Source organism: Takifugu flavidus, chromosome 17 (assembly GCF_003711565.1).
Source record: "Takifugu flavidus isolate HTHZ2018 chromosome 17, ASM371156v2, whole genome shotgun sequence".
NCBI classification, from domain to species: Eukaryota; Metazoa; Chordata; class Actinopteri; order Tetraodontiformes; family Tetraodontidae; genus Takifugu; species Takifugu flavidus.
The window spans coordinates 802725-827664 of NC_079536.1; the positions used below are offsets into that span (position 1 = coordinate 802725).

General features: G+C 54.7%; 1 protein-coding gene across 2 annotated transcripts; it reads right to left on the reverse strand.

Annotated features, from left to right (window-relative positions):
• Positions 1-31: 31 nt before the first annotated feature.
• Positions 32-24787, reverse strand: LOC130514142 (piezo-type mechanosensitive ion channel component 2-like). 2 transcript variants are annotated; one of them, XM_057013519.1, is made up of 56 exons: positions 23793-24787; positions 22419-22514; positions 21710-21817; positions 21075-21117; positions 18977-19097; positions 17310-17420; positions 16863-17058; positions 16576-16789; positions 16075-16222; positions 15825-15998; positions 15635-15746; positions 15136-15524; positions 14775-14892; positions 14450-14700; positions 14197-14345; positions 14023-14101; positions 13844-13938; positions 13510-13682; positions 13277-13434; positions 13032-13208; positions 12829-12942; positions 12546-12746; positions 12187-12391; positions 11913-12014; positions 10980-11157; positions 10816-10902; positions 10589-10745; positions 10372-10468; positions 9643-9808; positions 9220-9309; positions 9059-9147; positions 8901-8960; positions 8265-8383; positions 8028-8148; positions 7676-7831; positions 6701-6867; positions 6203-6633; positions 5909-6133; positions 5741-5842; positions 5513-5669; positions 5259-5441; positions 5005-5173; positions 4679-4778; positions 4445-4592; positions 4286-4373; positions 4079-4205; positions 3110-3268; positions 2886-3033; positions 2513-2701; positions 2325-2417; positions 2089-2255; positions 1906-2022; positions 1756-1835; positions 1423-1633; positions 1176-1317; positions 32-1098 (listed from the first exon to the last, which is right to left on the reverse strand). In XM_057013519.1, the coding sequence occupies exons 1-56, from the start codon at positions 23854-23856 to the stop codon at positions 997-999; spliced, it is 8223 nt and encodes a 2740-aa protein (XP_056869499.1). In that variant the 5' UTR covers positions 23857-24787; the 3' UTR covers positions 32-996. The 2 variants fall into 2 exon arrangements, with proteins under 2 accessions (XP_056869499.1, XP_056869498.1); XM_057013518.1 differs by lacking the exons at positions 21075-21117; positions 21710-21817 and adding an exon at positions 19845-19887 and having other exon boundaries at positions 23793-24786.
• Positions 24788-24940: the final 153 nt, after the last annotated feature.

The window sequence follows — 24940 nt, forward strand, 5'->3', positions numbered from 1 at the left end:
CTTCCATACAACGGTTTCCCCGGGAAACAGCTGAGAGCGATAAACAAATCTTTATTATTTTCACATTATGGCTTTAATCTTCACAGGAAAACTGAGTTTACAGCCGGAACTGCTAAATGTTGTAAACAGACTTCACTTACAGACGTGAGACACTAAAACACGAGCAATATATTGAACATGTAATTCCAGTTTAGATCGCTAGGGGGCAGCATAAACAACCAGCTTCCTTTGTCGTGTATTTAACAGCTGTTTTCACTCATTTCCTCCGAGTCTGAGGGGCGACAGAGTTAGCTTAGCTCACTTCCATCTGATTACAGATTCAACATGCAGCCTAGCAAAGACTTTAGTAAAAACCTACCTGGAACTAACAAGAAGATAATTTGCAACTAAAAACAATGTAAATAAAGCTGCTGTTGTGCTACCTTTATTTTAATATACCAGTTAGACAGCAACACTTGCATCGCCCCTGTGCACCGCTGATAGATGCTAGGGTAGCATGTCTATGATGGCGCGACTATATCATGAGCACAAACACCACATAGCCAACAAAACACTCACAAATACTAGTTAGTATAGATCTATCTCTAGATAATGCAGCTTAAAATGTAGCCTGACGTAATTCTAATGTCACAGTGAGCACAGGCAGCTTAGCCGCTGTTGCTAACACAGAAAATAAAGCTCAAAACCAGTGAAAACAGCAGGACCTATGATGTCGACCACCACGTGATTGAGGGGATCACCTGAACCTTAGTGAGTCGCCTGTGAGTCAAGAGTGACGGGAGAGCGTCAGAGTTTGAGCGGTTCTGAGAGCAGCTCCAGGTGACACACCTGCGGGACGTTCAGCGCCGCCCTCCCACTTCCTCCCTGCGTTTGAACCTCTAGAATAAAAGTCTTGCACTTGGTCCAGTGCGTGGTCGCCGCTGCCCGCTGCTTCTGCAGAACTTCACGGTTCCACGCGTGACGCTGGAGCGCCGCCGTATCCGTGAGGCTCTACGCTCATCGCCGTGTCCATTTGATCAGCGTCTCTGGAGATCTATAGAGGAAGATCAGCTTGGCGTAAAGCTCTTCTTCCAGTTCCAGCTCGCCCGTTTCCCTCACCTGAGAAAACAAGAGCGTCACAGTCAGCTGAGTGGCGGCGCAGAAGAAGGCGGAGCCTGTTTGCTACTGCGCTTTACCAGGAAGATGTCTGTGCACAGTTTGAGGATCCGGTCGACGCAGGGAAGCTCCTCGAACATGATGGAGTGGCTGATCCCGCTGAAGAACTCTCTCACGAACTTCCCGATCACCAGAACCACCGAGGCGTACAATCCCATAATACTGCGGCCACGGAGACGGGAAGCAGGGACAGAGGAGCAGAAGCTGGTGAGTCTCTACTGGAAAAGCTGCACGTCAGCACAGACAAGAGAGACGGAGGTTCTGTACCCGTATCCGGCCAGAAAACCCAGACTGGGAGGACTGACTTTGTCACTGAAGACCAGGAGCTGCAGACCTGCCTCCCGCTTGCTGCTCACTAAAGTTCTGCCCCCCACAGGAACCAAGCTGGCAACGGGCTGGTCCACAATCCACCACTCCTGGACCTCTGTGCTCTGATTGGACCGCTCCAGCGCCAACAGGATGTCCTTATAGTGCTCGTCTGATTGGAGAGGGAGAATATACCTGGTGTTCACAATGGCACGGGGTGTGTGTGTGTGTGTGTGTGCGTGCGTGTGTGTGTGTGTGTGTGTGTGTGTGTGTGCGTGTGCGTGCATCTAGCACCTGTGTAAAGCTGTTCAATAGGTTTAGCGTTGGAATCACTGGGAGCCCGAAGGAAACAGGGAAAAACATCTGGAATTAACCTGAAAGCAGGAAGAGGTCACCTTCGTTAAGCTCGTCAAGCTCGTTAAATCTGCCAGCGCCAGTACTCACACAGGAAGTGTTCTGCTTCCATTCAGCAGCTGGATCAGCTGCAGACGGGTCGGGTCGTCCAGGTAGGTCACGTGTTTCCCTGACGCCAGCTCTGCTTTGGCCCCCAGGGTCAGGTTCCTGTTGAAGAACGCGGGTGTGATGGAGCTTCTGCTACTGGAACCTGCTCTCACCTGCTGCCCTCACCTCTGAATGGTCCAGGACATGGTCAGGGGGAACTGGTCCAGGTTGAGGACCTGGCTCAGGTACTGCCTGCTGGGAGGGCTGATGGTCCACAGGGAGTTGCTGCTGCCCTGCAGCTCCGCGACCGTCACGTCCTCGTGGCTGTAGGCCTCCAGAAACTGCAGTGCACTCTGGGAAGAAGCAGCAGGCGAGTTAGCGGCCGACAGGTGCGGCACGGATCAGGACCGCGGGGGACCTACAGGTGTGTAGCTGTAAGAGCTGGTGAACACGCCAAACTCCTCTTCTGTCAGATCTTTCAGCTGGTTCTGCTGCGCGCTCATGGTGAAGATGGGCTGCAGATCACAGGAGAAACCGTGGATCACCAACAGGGCCCGTCAGGAGCCTCACCGGCCTCGGTACAGGTGTGTGACAGGACCGGCGCGGTCACCTGGAAGCCTCCCAGCGTGATGGTCAAGGACACGTCGAGGGGCCGGTTGACGACTCCGGCCACAGATTTGATGAGCGACATGAAGAGCAGCGGGAACCAGACGATGCAGATCAGCAGCAGAACGATCAGCCCGCCCATCCCGTACTTCACCACACGCTTCTTCTTCTGCCCCCGGGGCTGAGGGTACCTCTGAGGACACAAATACGCCGGACATGATCCCGATCCCAGCAGCAGAACCCCTCAGAACCCTTCAGAACCCCTCAGAACTCTTCAGAACCCCTCAGAACCCTTCAGAACCCTTCAGAAGGTCTTTGATGCTCCCAGAAGAACCGGTAAACACGGTAACACACTGCCAGTTTGTCTTCTACTGCACCTTCTCCGACTCTCTCCAACACTTCAGGACGAAGCAGTGAGCGTAGACGTCCTCCACGCAGATCCAGGAGGACAGAGACAGCGTGGTGTCGGTCCACACCCAGTCCATGACGGCCCGCAGCTCCGTCAGGAAGGGAACCAGGCGGAAACTACAGACACAAAGAGACAGACAGTCAGTGAAGGGGCTCCTGGCCCGGCTGGGGTGTGTGGACCTTCTGGACTCACCCCTGGAACAGGAACAGGTTCAGGTAGTTGTGGCTCTTGGTCAGGAAGTTTCCCAGAACCCGTGTTGGGTAACCGGAGCGGATCTGATAGGCTGACAACCCGAAGTAAACACACTTGACGAAATACCAGAGCTGAGCCACCAGGTTCTGATTGAACCGCCTGGAAACAGACGGACAAAAGCAGTCAGACAGGCAGACAGACAGGCAGGCAGGCAGGCAGACAGACAGACAGGTAGACAGACAGGCAGGCAGACAGGCAGGCAGGCAGGCAGGCAGGCAGGCATGCAGTCAGACAGACAGGCAGACAGACAGGCAGGCAGACAGACAGGCAGGCAGGCAGGCAGGCATGCAGACAGACAGACAGACAGGCAGGCAGGCAGGTAGACAGACAGGCATGCAGACAGACAGGCAGGACAGACAGACAGGCAGGCAGGCAGACAGACAGGCAGGCAGGCAGGCAGGCATGCAGACAGACAGACAGACAGGCAGACAGACAGGCATGCAGACAGACAGGCAGACAGACAGGCATGCAGACAGACAGACAGACAGGCATGCAGACAGACAGGCATGCAGACAGACAGGCAGGCAGACAGACAGGCAGGCAGACAGGCGGACAGATAGACAGGCAGACAGACAGGCAGACAGACAGGCAGGCGGACAGATAGACAGGCAGACAGACAGGCGGACAGGCAGGCAGACAGACAGACAGGCAGACAGACAGTCAGACAGGCGGACAGACAGGCAGGCATGCAGACAGGCAGACAGACAGGCAGACAGACAGGCAGGCAGACAGACAGACAGACAGACAGGCATGCAGACAGACAGGCATGCAGACAGACAGGCAGACAGACAGACAGGCAGGCAGACAGGCATGCAGACAGACAGGCAGGCAGACAGACAGGCAGACAGACAGGCAGGCAGGCAGACAGACAGACAGGCAGACAGACAGACAGGCATGCAGACAGACTACCTCTCCGTGACTGTTGGCAGGATGAAGAACATCCAGAAGTGAATCCCAAAAACCAAAATGACCTGAAAGACCAACTTCCCCAAAACCGTCTTCCTCAAGTAGAGAGCCCTGTCAATCACCATGGTGCCTGCAGACAGACGGGCAGACAGACAGTCAGACAGACAGACAGTCAGGCAGGCAGGCAGGCAGGCAGAGAGACAGACAGACCAAACTGGATGAGCACCATGACCAGGAAGGCCTCAGGAACCTGGTCCTCTGACAGGGAGGAAGTGATGTCAGCGGCAGCAGAGTGTTTCTGCAGAGATCAGAGAGATTTCAGGAGCGGAACAACTGAAGCAGTGACGCCTGATGTCTCCCGTGTCTCACGCCGAAGGCCCAGAAGCCGAAGACGATGATGATGAAGTCGACGGTGTCGGCGAGGAACATCAGGACGTAAACGTCGGTGACGGCGCTGTATTCCGGCTGGATGAGGGCTCTGAAGAACTGCAGCACCGGGCGGTAAAGAGCGACGCACCTGCCGAGAGAGGAGCATCCCATCATCTCCTGTCCCAGCAGGCCTCAGGTGAGCGGCACCTGGGCAGCCCGGGGGGCCACGCCTACCTGCTGACGGAGTACAGCTTGGCTCGGATGGACAGTTCCCGCAGTTTCTCCAGCAGCAGTTGGAGCCTGGCGGGCTGCTCGGTTCTGGAGCTCAGGCTGCCTAAGAAACCCACAGAACAGATGGTCACTCATCCCTCCAGCCTGGCAGCTTCAGGTTGGGCTCATTGACGGCTCCTCGCCAGCCTACAGGTCTCTCCGAACTCGGCTTCATCACCTGCCAGGACAGGTGAGATCCTCAGACGACCCGTGGGCGGAGCAAACCGGGCTTTCTGAGGGTGGGCTCAGAGAGGCTGCCGGTTCTCTGGGGGGTTCCTGTCAGAACCTACCTGACACCGACGGCTGCTGGCTGCTGCTGGACTGCGTGCGCTTCCTGGCCCGGCGCCGCACAGACTTGTCCGATGGATCAGCGAGCTTGACAGCGTGGCCAGAGTCCTCCTGGGCGTCCTGGCCGGCGTCCGTCTCCATGGCAACGGTCTGGTCCCACAGCCCGTGGCGCTGCGGGGGAGGAGCCCGGTGAGGAGCCATGTTGAGGAGCCATGTTGAGGAGCCATGCTTCCCTCTCTGTGTGGGGTGTCCTCACCTTGAGGATGGCTCTGTGGTAGAACAGGGCCAGCAGCTGCAGCAGGTCGTACAGGACGTAGCCCTCCTTCTTCTCCACCCCCAGGATGTTGGGGGGGTGGAAGGGCTTCGAGCGGTCCACCTCCAACTTCTGGTTGAATGGGAAAAACCCAAACTGGAAGAAGTACTTGATGACAATGGTTACCTGGGGACACGGACACAGACGGTCAGCTGCAGGCGCCCGATGAGCGGGCGTGCGCGCGGTGAGCCGTGCACCTCCGTGTAGACGATGGCCGTCATCCAGAAGGTCTTGCTGGGCCGGGGTACAGACAGCGTCGCCCACAGGAACACCAGAACAGGCAGCACCAGCGTCAGGCAGCTGGCCGACACCATGTGGTTCAGCACGATGACCAGGTAACACACCGTCTCCGACCTGAGGAAAGGGCCGCCTGAGCGCCGCTGCCACGCCCCTGAATGTGCGCTCACCTGTGCTCCAGATGTTACCTGGCTGCCAAGATGTTGTAAATGGCGTAGCACAGCTGGAACAGCTGGTGCTGGCTGCTGTAGAAACAGTCGGAGGACTCCAGCTCTTCATCGTAGAAGGTCCTGAAACAGAGGAGCGGCGTGACTGCAGCCCAGGCGGGAGCCGGCTGTGACTCACCTGTGTCTCACCTGTTCTTCAGCAGCTCGCTGGCGGTTAGCGCCTGGATGTGGGAGGCTAACGGGCAGAACGTGGAAGCTGAATCGGCTAAAATGTGGCTGCTCCTGAAACCGGGCTCCAGCTGCTCCTCCTGCAGGTCCAGACCCAAAGCCAGGCTGTAGGAGGGCGGGAGGAGGGGCGAGGGGGGCGGGGCCACATTGAGAGTCGTCTGTGTCTCGGCAGGAAACTCTTCATCGCTGTTCAGAGACAGAGCGAAGATTAGCTGCCTGAGCCTCTGCTAACGCCACGGGAGGAGGGAAACCCACCAGTGAGGACACATCAGCCCCTCTTCCTCATCTGAAGACGAAGGTACGGAGGAAGACTCCACTCTGTCCATCCTGGACAACTTCGGTCTGCTCTTCTGGCTCGTGGTGGCCGCAGGGCCTTCTGGGTAATCACCGCCGCCCTTTTCTTCTCTGTGTTCCCAGCCTTCCGGGTAGAGAACCTCGGCCGGTTGCTCCTGCCGACCATCCAGACCAGCTGGTTCCAACACTGGTTCCAGATCCAGGTTGGTCTCTGGTGTTTCCTCTTCATGCTGATCCGTACGAGCTCCCTCGTTGTCCTCATCCTTACCCCTCTCACCTGACATCTGGACCTCATCGTCATGGCTACAGACGTCCAGACCAGACTCCCTGGAGCTCTTCATCATCTGCTCTTGGTAGTAAAGGTGAATGGCCTCCCTCGTGGGGACCTTCCCCTGGAGACAGAAGGACACGGCTCGCTCTCTGGGGGCTCCAGGACCTCCTGCCGTGCTGCTCACCTACCTGCTTGGCCTGCTGCATCAGCATGCTGCGCTCGATGCGGAGCACCGTGGAGATGTCGATGTGTTCCTGACACAGACCCCTGACCCAGGCGGTCAGAGAGTCCAGAAGAGCCGACAGCAGAACCCAGCAGAAGCGCAGCGTGTTGGAGAAGCGCCGCAGCACCGTGTCTGGAACACAGCGAGGTGGGGTCACTCCCGGTCCCAAGGTCAGTGAAGGTCACACCAGAGTGGACTCGTTGAGTGTGTCCGTATCTAGAGCTGGAGCTTGAGTGGACCCAGCGTGGTACTGGTACCCAGTGTTATTGGAACAGTCAGAATTATTGGATCCGATATTTCAAAGTTCAGAAACGGGGATTTATTTTAAAAAGTTGCAGTTTGATTGATATTATAAGTTGGTGTACCAGCGTTAGCACAGCCCTCACAGCGGCTCCACCTCGCTGGGATGGAACTAGTCAACCGCTGGGATGGAACTAATCAACCGCTGGGATGGAACTAGTCAACCGCTGGGATGGAACTAGTCAACCGCTGGGATGGAACTAGTCAATCGCTGGGATGGAACTAGTCAACCGCTGGGATGGCACTAGTCAACCGCTGGGATGGAACTAGTCAACCACTGGGATGGAACTAATCAACCGCTGGGATGGAACTAGTCAACCGCTGGGATGGAACTAGTCAACTGCTGGGATGGAACTAGTCAACCGCTGGGATGGAACTAGTCAACCGCTGGGATGGAACTAGTCAACCGCTGGGATGGCACTAGTCAACCGCTGGGATGGAACTAGTCAACCGCTGGGATGGAACTAGTCAACCGCTGGGATGGCACTAGTCAACCGCTGGGATGGAACTAGTCAACCGCTGGGATGGAACTAGTCAACCGCTGTGTAAATCACCAGCTAGTGGTATGAATTCCTTCTGAACTGGACGGTTGCTCATGGATTAAAGAGAAAAGGGGAACATTTGGGATGAGGTGAACTACCTGGTCCCTCCTCTGGCTCCTCCTCTGGCTCCTCCTCTGGCCCCTCCTCTGGCTCCTCCTCTGGCTCCTCCTCTGGCCCCTCCTCTCGCTCCTCCTCGGTCTCCTCCTCCTCGCTGTGCTCCTGCTGCTCCTTTGTCTCCTCCAACACGTCGACTGCTGAGCAGATTGAGGCCTTAGACCCGTGAAACTGCTCCATTTGTCCACCCTGTCCTGCTGAACACCTGACTGGGTTGGAACACTCCTGTGTGACCACTGTGCACCGACCCAGGCAGGTGTGTTGCCACCCAAGCACGGAGGCTGTTTCACCAGGAGCTGGATCAGAATTGGTGACCTTTGACCCCGACCCCCTCACCTGCTCTGGTCTCCTCTCTCCTGTTTCGTCTGTCAGATGAATTCTTTTTCCAGAACTTCTTTTGGTTGTTACGAGCTCTCATTGCTGTTCTGGAGTCTGTTATCCAGGCATGATAGACGAACTGAAGACAGACAGGCAGGCAGACAGACAGGCAGGCAGGCAGACAGACAGGTTGACCCAGGAATCCACGTATTCCCCAGCACCACCATCTCAGTACACCTGGGTTTTCAGTCTCACCTGGAAGGCAGATTTTTCAGGTAGAGCTTCCTTCTTGTTTTCTTTTTCCTGCTTCTTATCTTCCTCCTCTTCTTCCTCACTGTCGGTCTCAAACAGGTAGTAGTCACCACTCCTAACCACTGCAGACAGGCAGAGAGACAGGCAGAGAGACAGTCAGACAGGCAGAGAGACAGAAGTACAGGCAGAGAGACAGTCAGAGAGACAGGCAGACAGCAGAGAGACAGGCAGAGAGACAGGCAGAGAGACAGTCAGACAGGCAGAGAGACAGTCAGACAGGCAGACAGGCAGAGAGACAGTCAGACAGGCAGAGACACAGAGAGACAGTCAGACAGGCAGTCAGACAGGCAGTCAGACAGGCAGAGACACAGAGAGACAGTCAGACAGGCAGAGAGACAGTCAGACAGGCAGAGAGACAGGCAGACAGGCAGAGAGACAGACAGACAGGTCAGAGAGACAGTCAGACAGGTCAGAGAGACAGACAGACAGGCAGGCAGACAGACAGGCAGGCAGGCAGACAGACAGACAGGTCAGAGAGACAGTCAGACAGGTCAGAGAGACAGTCAGACAGGCAGAGAGACAGACAGTAACGCCACTCCCACTCTGGACCACAGGGAGGTTAAAGGTCAGCGGACTCACTGGAGGCGTGGTTCACCCAGGGTCTCCACCACTCCTTCTGCTCCCTCTTGTTCTCCTGACCTGCAGATCAGACGGGTTAGGGTCAGACGGGTTAGGGTCAGATGGAGATGAAAGGCGTCGCCGAGCCTTCGAGCAGGAAACCGTTTTAGTTCACGGACCCTCGGTGTGAAAACTGTCCTGCTTCAAGCTCAACATCTTCTCTTTCCCCCTGCGGAACTTCTGCTGCCTGGATTTGATCCTCTCCATCCTAAAGGACACAGACAGGACCGTCAGAGTTGCTCCTGGTTCTGCCCGTCCCAGGAGACAGAATCGGGCCTACTGTCGCTTCAGCAGGTCCATCGAGGTCTTCTCCACCTCCAGCCTCGCTCTCACAGCCTTCACTGTAGCGGCCTGGATCAGCTCCGCCCCCCTGAGACACACACACAGTCTGGACGTCACAACCTGCCCATGTGTGTGTGTGTGTGTACGGGCGTCACATTAACCTGCCCGTGTGTGTGTGTGTGTGTACGGGCGTCACATTAACCTGCCCGTGTGTGTACGGGTGTCACATTAACCTGCCCGCGTGTGTGTGTGTGTGTGTGTGCGGGCGTCACATTAACCTGCCTGTGTGTGTGTGTGTGTACGGGCATCACATTAACCTGCCTGTGTGTGTGTGTACGGGCGTCACATTAACCTGCCCGTGTGTGTGTACGGGTGTGTGTGTGTGTGTGTGGTGTGTGTGTGTGTGTGTGTGAGTGTGTACCTTGAGGCCAGCAGTTGTGTGTTCTGCAGGTCGAGGACCACATACAGGAAGTAGTGGCTCCTGAAGACTCTCCGCTGCAGCAACAGGAAGCAGAAACAAACGCCATCCCAGATGATGCCCGCCTCGTCGCTCGGCAACTCGCACTGTTTGCTGCTCTGCTGCTCCGCTGTAGGACAGGCAGACAGGTCAGCAGGGAGACAGGTCAGCAGAGAGACAGGTCAGCAGGCAGACAGGTCAGCAGGCAGACGGGTCAGCAGGGAGACGGGTCAGCAGGCAGACGGGTCAGCAGGGAGACAGGTCAGCAGGGAGACAGGTCAGCAGGGAGACAGGCAGACAGGTCAGCAGGTAGACAGGTCAGCAGGGAGACAGGTCAGCAGGTAGACGGGTCAGCAGGCAGACAGGTCAGCAGGGAGACAGGCAGACAGGTCAGCAGGTAGACGGGTCAGCAGGCAGACAGGTCAGCAGGCAGACAGGTCAGCAGGGAGACAGGTCAGCAGGTAGACGGGTCAGCAGGCAGACGGGTCAGCAGGCAGACGGGTCAGCAGGTAGGCAGACAGGTCAGCAGGCAGACAGGTCAGCAGGAGACAGGTCAGCAGGCAGACAGGTCAGCAGGCAGACAGGTCAGCAGGGAGACAGGTCAGCAGGCAGACAGGTCAGCAGGCAGACAGGTCAGCAGGCAGACAGGTCAGCAGGTAGACGGGTCAGCAGGCAGACGGGCACCTTACATACGTTTGGTGTACCCTTTGATGGTGCAGGCTAAACTGAAGAGCTGAATTAGCCAACAGTGATTCACCACCAGAGACTTGATGAAGCCACAGGCCAGGATCTGGGACCCACAGAGGAGCAGGTGGTTATTTCACAGGTGTTTATGTCACAGGTGTTTATTCCACAGGTGTTTATTTCACCACAGGTGTGAGGACCAACGCGCTGCGACCGTGAAACCCACCGACAGAATATTCTTCATGGTGATCACAAACACGTTGTAGCCGATCAGACAGTCCCAGTACACCAGGATGGATCTGACGGGTTTGAGGAGCAGGTCTCCCCCCACCAACAGGAAGTAGAAACAGGCCACCAAGTAACCCATGCAGAAGATGCTGATCCTGTAGGAGCAGTCACACCATCAGTGTCACAAACGGCCCCACGGCTCAGACCTAGGCTCCGCCCACTCACCTGGTGGTTCCTGTGATGAAAATAATGGTGAGAACAAACCAGAACATGTAGCTGAAGATGATCACCTTCATCATGTCCAGGTAGGACCTGTGGACGAGGACAGCAGAGCTAAAGAGGGCGGGTAAAGGCGGGGGAGGGGCGGCTCTGCAGTGGGCGGAGCTAACCTGCACATCATGAAGTCGGGGACGGTGTTGAGACGCAGCTGCACGATCTGTTCGGAGAGCTGTCCGTCATCTCCGTCACGCTCACCGTTGTCACCTGCGAGGATCTGAACAGACGACTCACGCTCCTCCTGGAACACCTGGAGCTGCAGAGAGGCGCCGAGCAGCAGCAGGAAATCATCTGGAAGAGCAGGACGGAGAACGGGAAGGAGAATAGGATGGAGATCAGGATGGAGAACAGGACGGAGAACAGGATGGAGATCAGGACGGAGATCAGGATGGAGAATAGGATGGAGAACAGGATGGAGAACAGGATGGAGAACAGGATGGAGAACAGGACAGAGATCAGGAAGGAGAACAGGATGGAGAACAGGATGGAGAACAGGATGGAGAACAGGATGGAGAACAGGACGGAGATCAGGATGGAGAACAGGATGGAGAACAGGACGGAGAATAGGACGGAGATCAGGACGGAGATCAGGACGGAGAACAGGACGGAGAACAGGACGGAGATCAGGATGGAGAACAGGACGGAGAACAGGACGGAGATCAGGACGGAGAACAGGACGGAGAACAGGATGGAGAACAGGACGGAGAACAGGATGGAGAACAGGATGGAGAACAGGACGGAGAACAGGACGGAGATCAGGACGGAGATCAGGACGGAGAACAGGAAGGAGAACAGGAGGGAGAACAGGATGGAGAACAGGATGGAGAACAGGATGGAGATCAGGAAGGAGAACAGGATGGAGATCAGGATGGAGATCAGGATGGAGATCAGGAAGGAGATCAGGAAGGAGAACAGGATGGAGAATAGGAAGGAGAACAGGACGGAGATCAGGATGGAGAACAGGTGCCACCACAGGAACGCAAATGTCCCGCTTCCTTTAGAGAAAATCACTTAGTGTGGTTTTAAAAAGTCAGCAGTGATCTTACAGAGCAGGAAGAGAGGGTTTGGTGGGGTCATGTGATCGGGGAGGAAGAGCCACTTCACCACATTGGAATCCACGTTGGAGGACGGAGGTCTCCAGGGATAATCTGTAAAACACCCCACACACAAACACGTTTTTAATTCTGAGACCAGCAGGTCCTGATGACCTCAGAGACCCACAGGATCCAGGACAGGTGAGCAGGACCACCACAGAGTTCCAGACATCCCATGTATTCGTATTTTTGCCTGGTTTCAGGCTGATCTGGTTCATCTTTCTACCTTTACAGGCTGCAGGAGGGAAGCCGATGCACAGCAGGTACTGGAAGCACAACATCCCCGACAGGAAGTAGCAGTATTTAGGCCAAACTGAGGCGATGCGCTCCCGGCTACGACACGACAGGACGGTGATGAGGCCGAAGGCGTGGCCCACAGCGAACAGATCCATTCGCTGACCAATCACATTCACAGCCAGGAGGAAGCAGGTCTGAGGAGGAGGAGGAGGAGCAGGAGGAGGAGGAGGAGGAGGAGGAGGAGGAGGAGGAGGAGGAGGAGGAGGAGGAGGAGCAGGAGGAGCAGGAGCAACGTTTACATTTGCAACACAAGTTGCTTCTCGCTAGTTTCAAATCAGAAACTCTCACCTCCAAACCAAACTTGTAAAAGAAGTAGTTGAGGAAGTACTTAAGGCAGCTCGGCACGCTCTCGTCCAGGTGGCACCTGGTGATGTGGTGAAAGAGGGTTCGGGTGGGAGGCGTGAGCTGGTTATGGCGAAGGCGGTAGAGCTTCTGGTGTCGGTAGATGGTCACCTCGAAGGCTAACAGCGCTAGCATCATCAGGTTATACTGTGGAGGCAAAGCGGAGTCAAACGTTTGCGTGCTGTTACCATCCCAAATCTAAACGCCGTCGGTGACCCTCATGCCTCACCCTCAGGTAGTCCAGCAATTTTCCATCTGTTTTGTGAAGCCCCACCCACTGGGAGGGGTCAACTGGTCCAGCGTACAACACGGAGCGAGACAGGTCGGCGCTGGCGTTGACTGGCTACAGCGAAAACAAGTAGATGACAATAAGCAACTTTCACGCACTCAGCAGGTCACAGGGGGCAGGGGGGATACTGTTGCTATGGTTACCATGGTGCAGGTGGCGGAGTATCTGTTGGGCTGGACGACGTTGAGCTGGTACAACATCTTACACACGGTCACCACACAGGTCCATGCAGTGCAGAGTCCTGACAGCAGGGGGCGCCACCCCCTGCAGGGCAGAGACACGCCCACACACAGCACGAACACCAGGTTAAAGAGACACACCTGCAGGAGACAGACGGGTCAAGAGGAGACGGGGAGGCGGACGCTCGGGGACAGAGCAGCGGTCTGACCTCCTTCACGCACACCCAGATGATGTAGGAGGACACGATCTTCACAATGTGAAGCTCCAGCAGCCACCAGAGGAGGTGCTGGAGCCTCTGGAGGGAGAGGAGCAGGTGGAGGAACAACACCGAGAGCCGGTCCACCACCAGCCTCCAGGAGACCAGGGCTGAGGACAGACGGGATGATCAGCGGTGCTGCTGCCACGGCGATAACGACGATGACCACGACGAAGAGCATTTACCTGTTATCGTGTCGGACAAAGACTCCTTGTCAAAAACGCAGCTGTAGTCCTCCTCCTCCTTCACCCACTGCTCCTTCGTCGGCTCCCTCTGCCCTCCTCTCTCCTCCAGCAGCTGAGGCTCAGGAGCTCCGCCCACCGACAGGTCAACGAGGCTCCCATCAGAGTGGACGAGCCTACAGGTAGGTGACACAGGTGAGAAGCAGGGGTCAGTTGGGGTTTGGGAGGTGGTCAGAGGTGAAAAGGAGCAGCGTTGGTGATCTTGGACTGATGAGGAGGAGATTCAGGTGGAAAAACCTGGAAGGAGTCGAGGTAGTTTGGATCTAGTCTCATTGACCTGGTGATGGTGCTGTTGTGTGTCTCCACCACAGTCTTCAGATCAGTCAGCTGAAGGAACGGCTCGTGGAAGTAATGCAGGTGAATGATACACACCTGTGGAAAACAGGAAGCGGAGAAGAAGTCCTTACAGTGACACTGTAGCCTGAAGGCCGAGGTTCTAGAGCGGCGTTGGACTACCAGGAGGAACGCAGCGGGGATGAAGATCTTTGTGAAGAGAACAGGAACTGAGAACTTCTCCAGTCCAACATCCTCCAACCTTGAGACACAGCACAGGTGGACACACTGAAGGTGGGGCAGATGTTGGGGGGGCAGATGTTGGGGGGTGGGAGGGGGCCGCGCTCTGCTGTTTACCTGTGGGTGCTGAGGCCACTGTAGTAGCTCCAGGTGTGAGGGGACGATGGGAACTGGAAGGTGTAGATCAGAATGAGCACTAGCATGGAGTACACCACCACGGCTACCCAGAAGCCCCTGAGCCAGGCACGCCAACGCTCGTAGTTCAGCTACAGAGAGACGGACGGAGGCGGCAGAAATCAGACGGACCGATGCCACCGATCACAACAGCAGTGCACGTGCGCGTGCACGTGCGCAGCAGTAATGCTACTACCTGGTAAAGGGCGACGCAGCACAGGAACATGACCATGTAGATGACCTTGTAGAGGACAATTTTCCCCTCGAAGCTGACAAAGAAGAACATGGTTCCACAGATGTAGATCCAGTATTTGACGAACATCCTTCTGACCACGGCGGCCAGAGCTTCCATCTTCACCCCTCCTCCTACTCTGTGGAGGAGCAGCACCTCCTCATACGACACCTCCTCTTTCTTCTCCTGCAGGTCCTCGTAGACCCGCTGCCCATCTGGAACACAGCAGCGCCTCCTTCAGGCGACGAGGTGGTGACACAGGTGTTCTGCAGTGACACAGGTGTCTTACCTTCCACGTGGACCGATATGGTGGAGAGCGCAGTGGCTTCTTGTCCAGCTTTCTGTCTGTCTCTCTTCTCGGTCAGTGCCTGACGCAGCAGCAACCAGAAGGTCAACAGACACAACAGCTGCAACGACAGACAGCAGGGATGAAAACCAGCACTGACCAGCGGCAGAAGACAGGTGAACCAGCAGTGAACCAGCAGGTGAACCAGCAGGTGGACCAGCAGGTGAACCAGCAGGTGAACCAGCAGGTGAACCAGCAGGTGGACCAGCAGGTGGACCAGCAGGTGAACCGGCAGGTGAACCAGCAGGTGACCCAGCAGGTGGACCAGCAGGTGAACCGGCAGGTGAAGCAGCAGGTGAAGCACCTTGGAGGCAAGCTCTCGGCAGGGATCATCTTTGCTCGGGAACAGTCCAGGAACTTCTCGTACTGCCTGGAAGCTGTAGATGTACTGCAGGATGACCAGCAGGTTTCCGTAGGCGACCAACCAGGGCGATGACATCAGCGTGTAGCGCCGCCGCTCTCGCATCATCCAGAGGACACACGACCAGAGCAGCAGGACGCAGGTGAGCCACGACACGTAGGTGATGGACCACGCCATCATGGCGATCAGAGCACAGATGTAGCTCTGTTTCAGGAGGAAGCCGAACGCCGCGGAGGCGGCGCCGACTGCCTCGCCGCTCTTCCTCCCTTCCTTCTCTTCATCTTCCTCTTCCTCCCATCCATCTCCCTCAAACACACAAGTCTCCAGTGTGTCTGTGGCACGAGACAGAGGAACACAAATCCTGAGTCACCTGGTGAGCAGGTGGGTGGAGCTTAGCAGCAGGCTCCGCCCACAAACTGGAATATGAGAGTAGCGTGCTGACCTGATTGGCTGACGGAGTAATGATGTGGGGAGTAAACGTCCAATCCTAAGGCTGTACTCCTAGTGGGCTGTGCTTCAGACTCCGGACTATCACTGGCTGACGGCTCCATCACCTGGACACGGACAGGTGTACCTTCAGTGGGGGCGGTCCCTCGTGCTGTCAGTCATCTACCGGGATCGTGTCCGTTTACCTCTGTGCTCCTGGGTCGTCCGTGCGCTCTCCTCCACATCTCCCGCCTCCCCTCGGCCGTCACCTCGCCGCTGACCTCATCGCTCAGGTTGCTGGTGGTGGTCATGATATCCAAACTCCCACTGATTCCTGACTCCACCCCCTGCCCATCCTGCCCGGCAACCACAGCAATCAGCTGCAGAGACACGAACCCATGAGCCATCGGCAGCTTTTACAGGAGCCCGGCCACACAAACGTCTGACTGGGGTCACCTGGTTCCTCCACAGGTTGGCAACAGTGTTGTAGAGCAGCAGCAGCATCAGAGGGTTGATGAAGTGAAACCAGCTGAGCGCAGGGTTCACCTGCAGCCTCCAGGGGGCAGCACAGTCCACAGAGACCACAGGGACCAGGCCGAACACGCTGCACAGGAAACAACCCGTCACTGTCCTACTACGGAACACAACGACCCTCAGCTGTCGACCTTCAGGCTGCTCTGCTGCCCAAGCACCAACAAGAGCCAATCAAATCACAACCAATCGTTATACAGGCCCGACAGCTAAAGAGCATCGTTGGTCCGTTAACGCGTTTGTTAGCTAGTTTGTTGATACAGAAAGGCACCAAATGTACAGTATAAAATCATCGTAGGAGGCTACAATGATTCCTTGCGTCTACGTTTTCGTCTGTTTTGGGCTTGGGCAGCCTGCCGGGCCAAGCAGCCGTGGCTGAAGGCAGCTTCACACTGGAGCTCAGTCCACGCCGTCGTGGTGTGTTACCTGGCCGAGGTGCCGTTGGCAGGCCACGCCTCCTGCAGCGAGGGCAGCTGGTAGCAGTAGAAGAGCAGGAAGTGGGAAGAGGAGTAGAGCAGCGACAACACGGACACACACCTGAAGAGGGCGGCCGGGACGCGACCGCACCAGGCCCACCAGGTACACAGCAACTGGAAACAGAGGAGGTAAAGGAGGGAGGAGAGAGAGGGCAGGACGATGCCTGAGGAGAGAAGAAGAAGAAGAGTCAACTTCTGAGGAGACCTCTGCAGCTTCCTCCTGGATGGAGATGTCACCTGTGAGCCCCAGCAGAGCGGTCAGCAGAACCTTCCCTCCAGTCTTCATCATGTTCCCCAACATCTGCCTGGTTTTACAAACCAACGACTCCAGTTCAACCAGGATCTTGCTTCTGTTGAGCTCCTCTTCATCGTCTCCAAGAATGGAGTCTTCCTCAAACATCAGCCCATCTGCTCGTTGCTCTTCCCGAGGAGACTGAAAACGGCATTTTGGGAATGTCTCAGCGGTTTTCAGATAGCTTAATCATCACTATCATCATCTTCATCTTATCATCATCACCATTGCCATCATCATCTTCATCCTCACCACTATCATCATCATCATCATCATATCACCATCATCACCAGAATCATCTTCATGGTCACCACCACCACCACCATCATCATCACCACCATCATCACCACAATCATCAACAATATTATCATCATCTTCATGACAATCACTACCATCATCATCACCACCATCATCTTCCTCAGGTCCACCTCCTTTTCTTCATCTCCAACAAAGGAGTCTTCCTCAAACATCAGCCCATGTGCTCGTTGTTCTTCCTGATGAGTCTGAAAACACCATTTTGGAAATTACTTCAGCAGTCATCAATTCACCTGTCTGATGTTTTCATCTCAAATCATGTCTGATATCATCATCACCATCATCATCATCACCACCATCATCACCATCATCATCATCACCACCATCGCTATGTCATTACCTTCACTATCCTCATCACCACCACCATCACCACCACCATCACCATCACCACCATCACCATCACCATTACCACCATCGCTATGTCATTACCTTCACTATCCTCATCACCATCATCATCACCATCATCACCCTCACCATCATCACCATCATCAGCACCCTCATCATCACCATCATCACCCTCATCATCATCACCCTCATCATCATCATCACCACCATCATCATCACCACCACCATCACCCTCATCATCACCACCACCATCACCACCATCATCATCACCCTCACCATCACCATCATCATCATCATCACCCTCATCATCATCATCACCCTCATCATCATCACCATCATCATCCTCATCATCACCACCACCATCACCCTCATCATCACCCTCATCATCACCATCATCACCATCACCCTCATCACCATCACCCTCATCATCATCATCATCACCATCATCATCCTCATCATCAACATCATCACCCTCATCATCATCATCATCACCCTCATCATCACCATCATCACCATCATCATCCTCATCATCAACATCATCACCCTCATCATCATCACCACCATCATCATCATCAACATCATCACCCTCATCACATCATCATCATCATCACCCTCATCACCACCATCATCACCATCACCCTCATCACCACCATCACATCATCACCATCACCATCATCATCCTCATCATCACCATCACCATCATCACCATCACCACCATCACATCATCACCATCACCATCACCATCACCACCATCACCACCATCATCATCATCACCATCATCATCATCATCATCACACCCTCATCACCCTCATCACCATCACCACCATCACCACCATCACCACCATCACCACCATCACCACCCTCATCACCATCACCATCATCACCCTCATCATCATCATCACCATCCGCTGCTGCTCTGGTTTCATGTTAATAAGCAGATGTTAATGCAACAACTGAAACAGAAATCTGAGAATGTGTGTGTGTGTGTATTGATGCAGTCAGATAACCACATTATAGTTAATAAATAGCTTACTGAGTTACTGCCTAACAGACAGGAAACCCGATTAAGAAACAAGAGGAGACGATGTAACATGGTTACACCTGCTTCAGTACCGAGTGTGTGTGTGTGTGTGTGTGTGTGTGAAGCAGAGTGAAGATGTTTGGTCTGGTCTTCGCAACATCAAAGGACTATTGGAGGGTTAAGATCTGGTTTTAAGGTTGAGTTTAGAATTGGTTCTGGGTTAAGGTATGGGTTAGGTTAGGGTAGGTTAGGGTTGGTTAGGGTAGGTTAGAGATAGGATAAATATCTGGAAGACCTTACAAAGATAGAATAACAAGGATGTGTGTGTGTGTGTGCGTGTGTGCATGTGTGTGTGTGTGTGTGTGTGTGTGTGGTTACCTGTGCGTGTGGACCCACGTTCAACCTTAAAATCAGCCTCCAGGTTAACAGCCCCACAACCAGAACACCAATATCTGGAAACACCTGTCTCACTGCAGAGCCTGCGTCACTTCCTGTCAGACTGAACACACACGTTTGTTTATAGCATTTTGAGAACAAACATCTTGAAATAATCTTAGGTTCTGAAGTTGCAAGTGTGTGTGTGTGTGTGTGTGTGTGTGTGTGTGTGTGTTGCTCTGTTTATTGGCATGTGTAGGTGTATGTAGAGCCATGTAGTCCAGACACAGAGACTACTGTGTACAAGTCTGTCACTCACACACACTCACACACTCACGCACACACACACTCACGCACACACACACTCACACACTCACGCACACACACACAGGATCAGATGTCAGATGTTTTTTCATCCTGGGATTCGGGACCATTCCAACAGCTCAGTTCTTATTTTAACAGAAGAAGAAGGAGGTTTCAGGACTGTATCTATAGTAACGATTACGGTATCAAACTGTTCCTGCTCCATAGCAACCGTCTTTAGCATGTTGGGATGCTTTTAAAATGTGCACCTTGGAAAACTGAAAATAGAAGCCGTCAGATATGGATAAAATCTTCTGGAGGGAGAGTATAAAAACTACTGAAAATTAACGAGTCAACACAGCAAATTATAGTTCAGGAGGAAGATTCACCTGCACAATCAATCAAGTTTGACTGACTGTGTGTACGAGTGTGTATGCGTGTGTATGTGTGTGTACGAGTGTGTACGAGTGTGTACGAGTGTGTACGTGTGTGTACGCGTGTGTATGTGTGTGTACGTGTGTGTGTTTTGTGATGTTTTTGATCTTGATGAAGTTTTTTACTTTCTTACCTCACTAAGCCGACCTGACCGAGAGCTTTCTGCCACGATGTACCTGCAGACGTATCACAGACAGGTCACAGAGAGACAGACAGGTCACAGAGAGACAGACAGGTCACAGAGAGACAGACAGACCAACAGATCACAGATACAGACAATCAAGCAGACAAACAGACAGAAAAATAAAGACAGCCAGGCAGAGAGACAGGCAGACGGAACGGCGTGCTGACGGGCAGACGGCGTGCTGGCAGACAGACAGACGGCGTGCTGGCAGACAGACAGACGGCGTGCTGGCAGACAGACAGACGGCGTGCTGGTGGGGGCGGACGGCGTGCTGACGGCGGGCGGGCGGCGTGCTGGCGGACAGACAGACGGCGTGCTGGCGGCGTGCTGACGGCGTGCTGGCGGACAGACAGACGGCGTGCTGGTGGGCGGACGGCGTGCTGACGGGCAGACGGCGTGCTGGCAGACAGACAGACGGCGTGCTGGCAGACAGACAGACGGCGTGCTGGCAGACAGACAGACGGCGTGCTGGCAGACAGACAGACGGCATGCTGACGGCGGACGGCGTGCTGGTGGGCGGGCGGCGTGCTGGCGGACAGACAGACGGCGTGCTGACGGGCAGACGGCGTGCTGGTGGGCGGACGGCGTGCTGGCGGCGTGCTGGCGGCGTGCTGCGGGCCTTACAGTTGTGCTCAGGCTGCAGCAGTGCCGTGGTGACCTGAAAGAAGGACTGCAGTAACAGGAAGAGGAAACTGGAGAGGCACACGGCCGTCACACAGCGACAGGTGTTACCTGCCAAACAGAAGTGACACGTTAAAACGACACACCTGCGGCAGGTGTGTCGACCTGCAGGACAGCAACAGAGACGTGGACACGGACCCCCCCGCTCACACAACACACGGCTGAGGAGTTCTGACTCCATTTCTGAACGGGACGTCTGTCCCACTGTCCCACTTTAGTCCCTGTCTACAGGTCTGCAGCCTGTCTCCAGCCACTTCCTGCAGAACTAGAACACAGGATGTGATGTCATAATATGTCATCAGATCTGAGTCCCCCCACTATTCTTTATGTTTCCTCAGGAAGATCCTACAGGAAAGGACTCGCATCCTGTCATCACCTGAGGCGTGTGTGTGTGTGTGTGTGCGTGTGTGTGTGTGTGTGTGTGTGTGTGTGTACGTGTGTGTACGTGTGTGTGTTTTGTGATGTTTTTGATCTTGATGAAGTTTTTTACTTTCTTACCTCACTAAGCCGACCTGACCGAGAGCTTTCTGCCACGATGTACCTGCAGACGTATCACAGACAGGTCACAGAGAGACAGACAGGTCACAGAGAGACAGACTGACAGGTCACAGAGAGACAGACAGGTCACAGAGAGACAGACTGACAGACAGACAGGTCACAGAGAGACAGACTGACAGGTCACAGAGAGACAGACAGGTCACAGAGAGACAGACTGACAGACAGACAGGTCACAGAGAGACGGACAGAAGGACAGACAGGTCACAGAGAGACAGACAGACCAACAGATCACAGATACAGACAATCAAGCAGACAAACAGACAGAAAAATAAAGACAGCCAGGCAGAGAGACAGGCAGACGGAACGGCGTGCTGGTGGGCGGACGGCGTGCTGGTGGGCGGACGGCGTGCTGGCAGACAGACAGACGGCGTGCTGGCAGACAGACAGACGGCGTGCTGGCAGACAGACAGACGGCATGCTGACGGGCGGACGGCGTGCTGGTGGGCGGGCGGCGTGCTGGCGGACAGACAGACGGCATGCTGACGGGCGGACGGCGTGCTGACGGGCAGACGGCGTGCTGGCGGCGTGCTGGCGGACAGACAGACGGCGTGCTGGCGGCGTGCTGCGGGCCTTACAGTTGTGCTCAGGCTGCAGCAGTGCCGTGGTGACCTGAAAGAAGGACTGCAGTAACAGGAAGAGGAAACTGGAGAGGCACACGGCCGTCACACAGCGACAGGTGTTACCTGCCAAACAGAAGTGACACGTTAAAACGACACACCTGCGGCAGGTGTGTCGACCTGCAGGACAGCAACAGAGACGTGGACACGGACCCCCCCGCTCACACAACACACGGCTGAGGAGTTCTGACTCCATTTCTGAACGGGACGTCTGTCCCACTGTCCCACTTTAGTCCCTGTCTACAGGTCTGCAGCCTGTCTCCAGCCACTTCCTGCAGAACTAGAACACAGGATGTGATGTCATAATATGTCATCAGATCTGAGTCCCCCCACTATTCTTTATGTTTCCTCAGGAAGATCCTACAGGAAAGGACTCGCATCCTGTCATCACCTGAGGCGTGTGTGTGTGTGTGTGCATGTGTGTGTGCGTGTGTTGGGCAGCAGAGACATTACCCCCCCCCTAATGACATCACTGTACCCCTGAGTGACCATCAGCCACAGCTGCTATGACATCATCACGCTGTAATAAGAAAATGAGGATGTTCTGTGAAACATCATCAGACACGATGCCACTGGGACCAGATCACACCATGATCATAGAGAATCTACTGGATCGAACACAATGGCTTCCTCCCGCTGGTGAGTGTGTACAGGTGAGCGGGCGTACCTGAGGTGGAGGAGGGGGCGGGCTCAGGCAGCAGCGGCAGCAGCAGCAGCAGCAGGATGTAGACCAGGGAGAAGGCGTTGTAGCGCACCACGCAGGCTGCAGACAGGAGGGCGTGAGCGGCAGACAGACGTGACCACATTCCATCACGTGCACGCGCGCATGCACACAGGTGTTCAGGTGTGACGTGTTGGGACAGCAGCGGGATCTGAGTCAGTTCAGGTCCCGGCGCTGCATCAGGGTGTTGCTGCAGAGCGCCGCTTTATTGGAGGATAATTGTAGGTTTGAGTCGCCAGGACGCGCCGCTCTCCGGGGGCCGACGCGCCGCTCTCCGGGGGCCGACGCGCCGCTCTCCGGGGGCCGACGCGCCGCTCTCCGGGGGCCAACGCGCCGCTCTCCGGGGTTACCGGGACGGGGAGCAGAGGGCCAACGGGCCGTGTGCTCATTTGGCTTTAAACATGAAAAATAACTCAAGTTTTTCATTTGCCTGGAATATTTTTGGTAAATCAGTAGATTAATCCTCTGATTAATCCTCTGATTAATCCTCTGATTTGATGAACGAGGCCGATCGTCTCTGCTCCAGCTCACAAGTGTGTGTTCAACAGCAGGTTAACACAACATACACACCTCCCCCCCTCTGGAATGTGAAATGCTTTTCCACCCTAAAACAGCCTTGTAGCGCTACACATTTTTCAAGTATCCATACACAAACACACACAAACACACACACACACACTCTCTCTCTCACACACACGCAAACACACACAGACTTTCTATCTTTGTGAGGCCTTGCCCAGCCCTCCCCGGAGCGTCACAACTAACCTCACCTTAACCCGGTTCTACCCTCGACCTTAAAATCTGGACCAGCCAAGTCGACGCTGCTAGTTAACCGAGCATTCTGCTACTCGCAGACACACACACAGACACACACACGTGCACACATCTGGCACACATGTAGCTGAGCCTCAGGCCAAGACGGGAGGATCAATCAGAGCGATCAGTAATTGCTTCACTGATGAGAACGGAACGGAAACACCCTGACGTGAGCGCTGCGTTCTGCTGTCCTCGTGCTGCTCCCTCCAGCTGACATTTGAGGATCAATTTTACCGGTCATCACGTTCAATGATCCTCAGGTTACTTTATTGATCAGCTAACGTCCCACGTGAGCTCTATCTCAAAGAGCAAATGAGCAGTTAATGAGTGGAACTGCATCAGGTTAAAACACAGGACTCAGTACTGGGGTGGTCTGAAGGCGGATTCTTGGGAGTGTTCACTGGATCAATACGCTTGATCAGATGTTGATCACTCAGATCAGTAGAAACGTTATCAATAACCTTCCGAGTGGCAGAACTTTCCCTGTAGTAGCAGTGGCCTTACCTGCAGTCAGAGTGAGAGGCAGCAGAACCCTGAAGACCACACCTACAGCCAGCTCAGCAGACATCCTAAAGGTCCCGATCCAGTCCCGGTTCTGGTTCCTGCTTCTGGGTGTCAGAGGTCCAAGGGACCGGCGGCGGAGCCTCGGGTTCGCCTGAGGGAGGCGACACACCCCGGTGCCATGCTCCGGAACGGAACGAGCTACAGATGCTGAAGGTCTCGCTGCCAGGTCAGCCAGCCAGCCTGTCTGTCTGCCTGTCTGTCTGCCTGCCTGTCTGTCGGTCCAGCAGCCGAAGTTACATTGTTCAGAAACAGAAAATCCAGCAAACTCAAAGTACGAAGCTTCTTCTTTTTCCTTTGTTTCTTCCTTTGTTTTTTTCTTGTTTCTTTCTTTCTTTCCTCTTTTCTTCTTCTTCTTCTCCTCACTTTTTTCTTAGTGAAAAACACCGACACGCACACCGACTTCACATAGGTCCAGAAGGAGCGCGTAAGCCCCGCCCACGCCATGACTGACAGCTCCCTCCGGCCAATCACAGGGCAGCTCCGCGAGACAAGCGGTTCAAATGATGAAACTCAGTCCCCGCCTGGTTATAAAATTAAATAACAGAACAATAGCGTCTTTAACCAGAACTCGCCATCAAAAAGTCTGTCAACCCCCCCCCCCACGGATCAGTTTACACCAATCAACCTAAACGTTTAAATTATAAAAGTGGAACAAACGTCAGGAGCCCAGTGGAGATCTCAGCCCAGATTTAGAGATTTTTACTTAAAATGTTCAATTCAACACTGCCCTGATCAAAGCCCGTCTGCATCGGGAATTCTGGAAGCGACCAGAGAATCGCAACACGGCGCTAACGCGATCCGAACCGAACTCCGGCCCAAACTCGGGTTTTTGTTTTTTTTGCAAGACTGTTGTTGACGAGCGTAACCGGTAGAGGGAGCCAAACACCGATAACTCCAGACCGTCTGTGTGACCGCGTGTCCGTCCGTCCGTCCGTCCGTCTGTGGCTACAAGGCCAACAAAGCCCATCAACATCTTGTGATTGACAGCTGTGCTCGAGGACGGGGCATTAATCTCTGTGGGCGTGGCCTGGTGTGTCTAATCCATCCAGACAAAAGAGACAAGTTAAATTGAACCTTCACCATCGAAA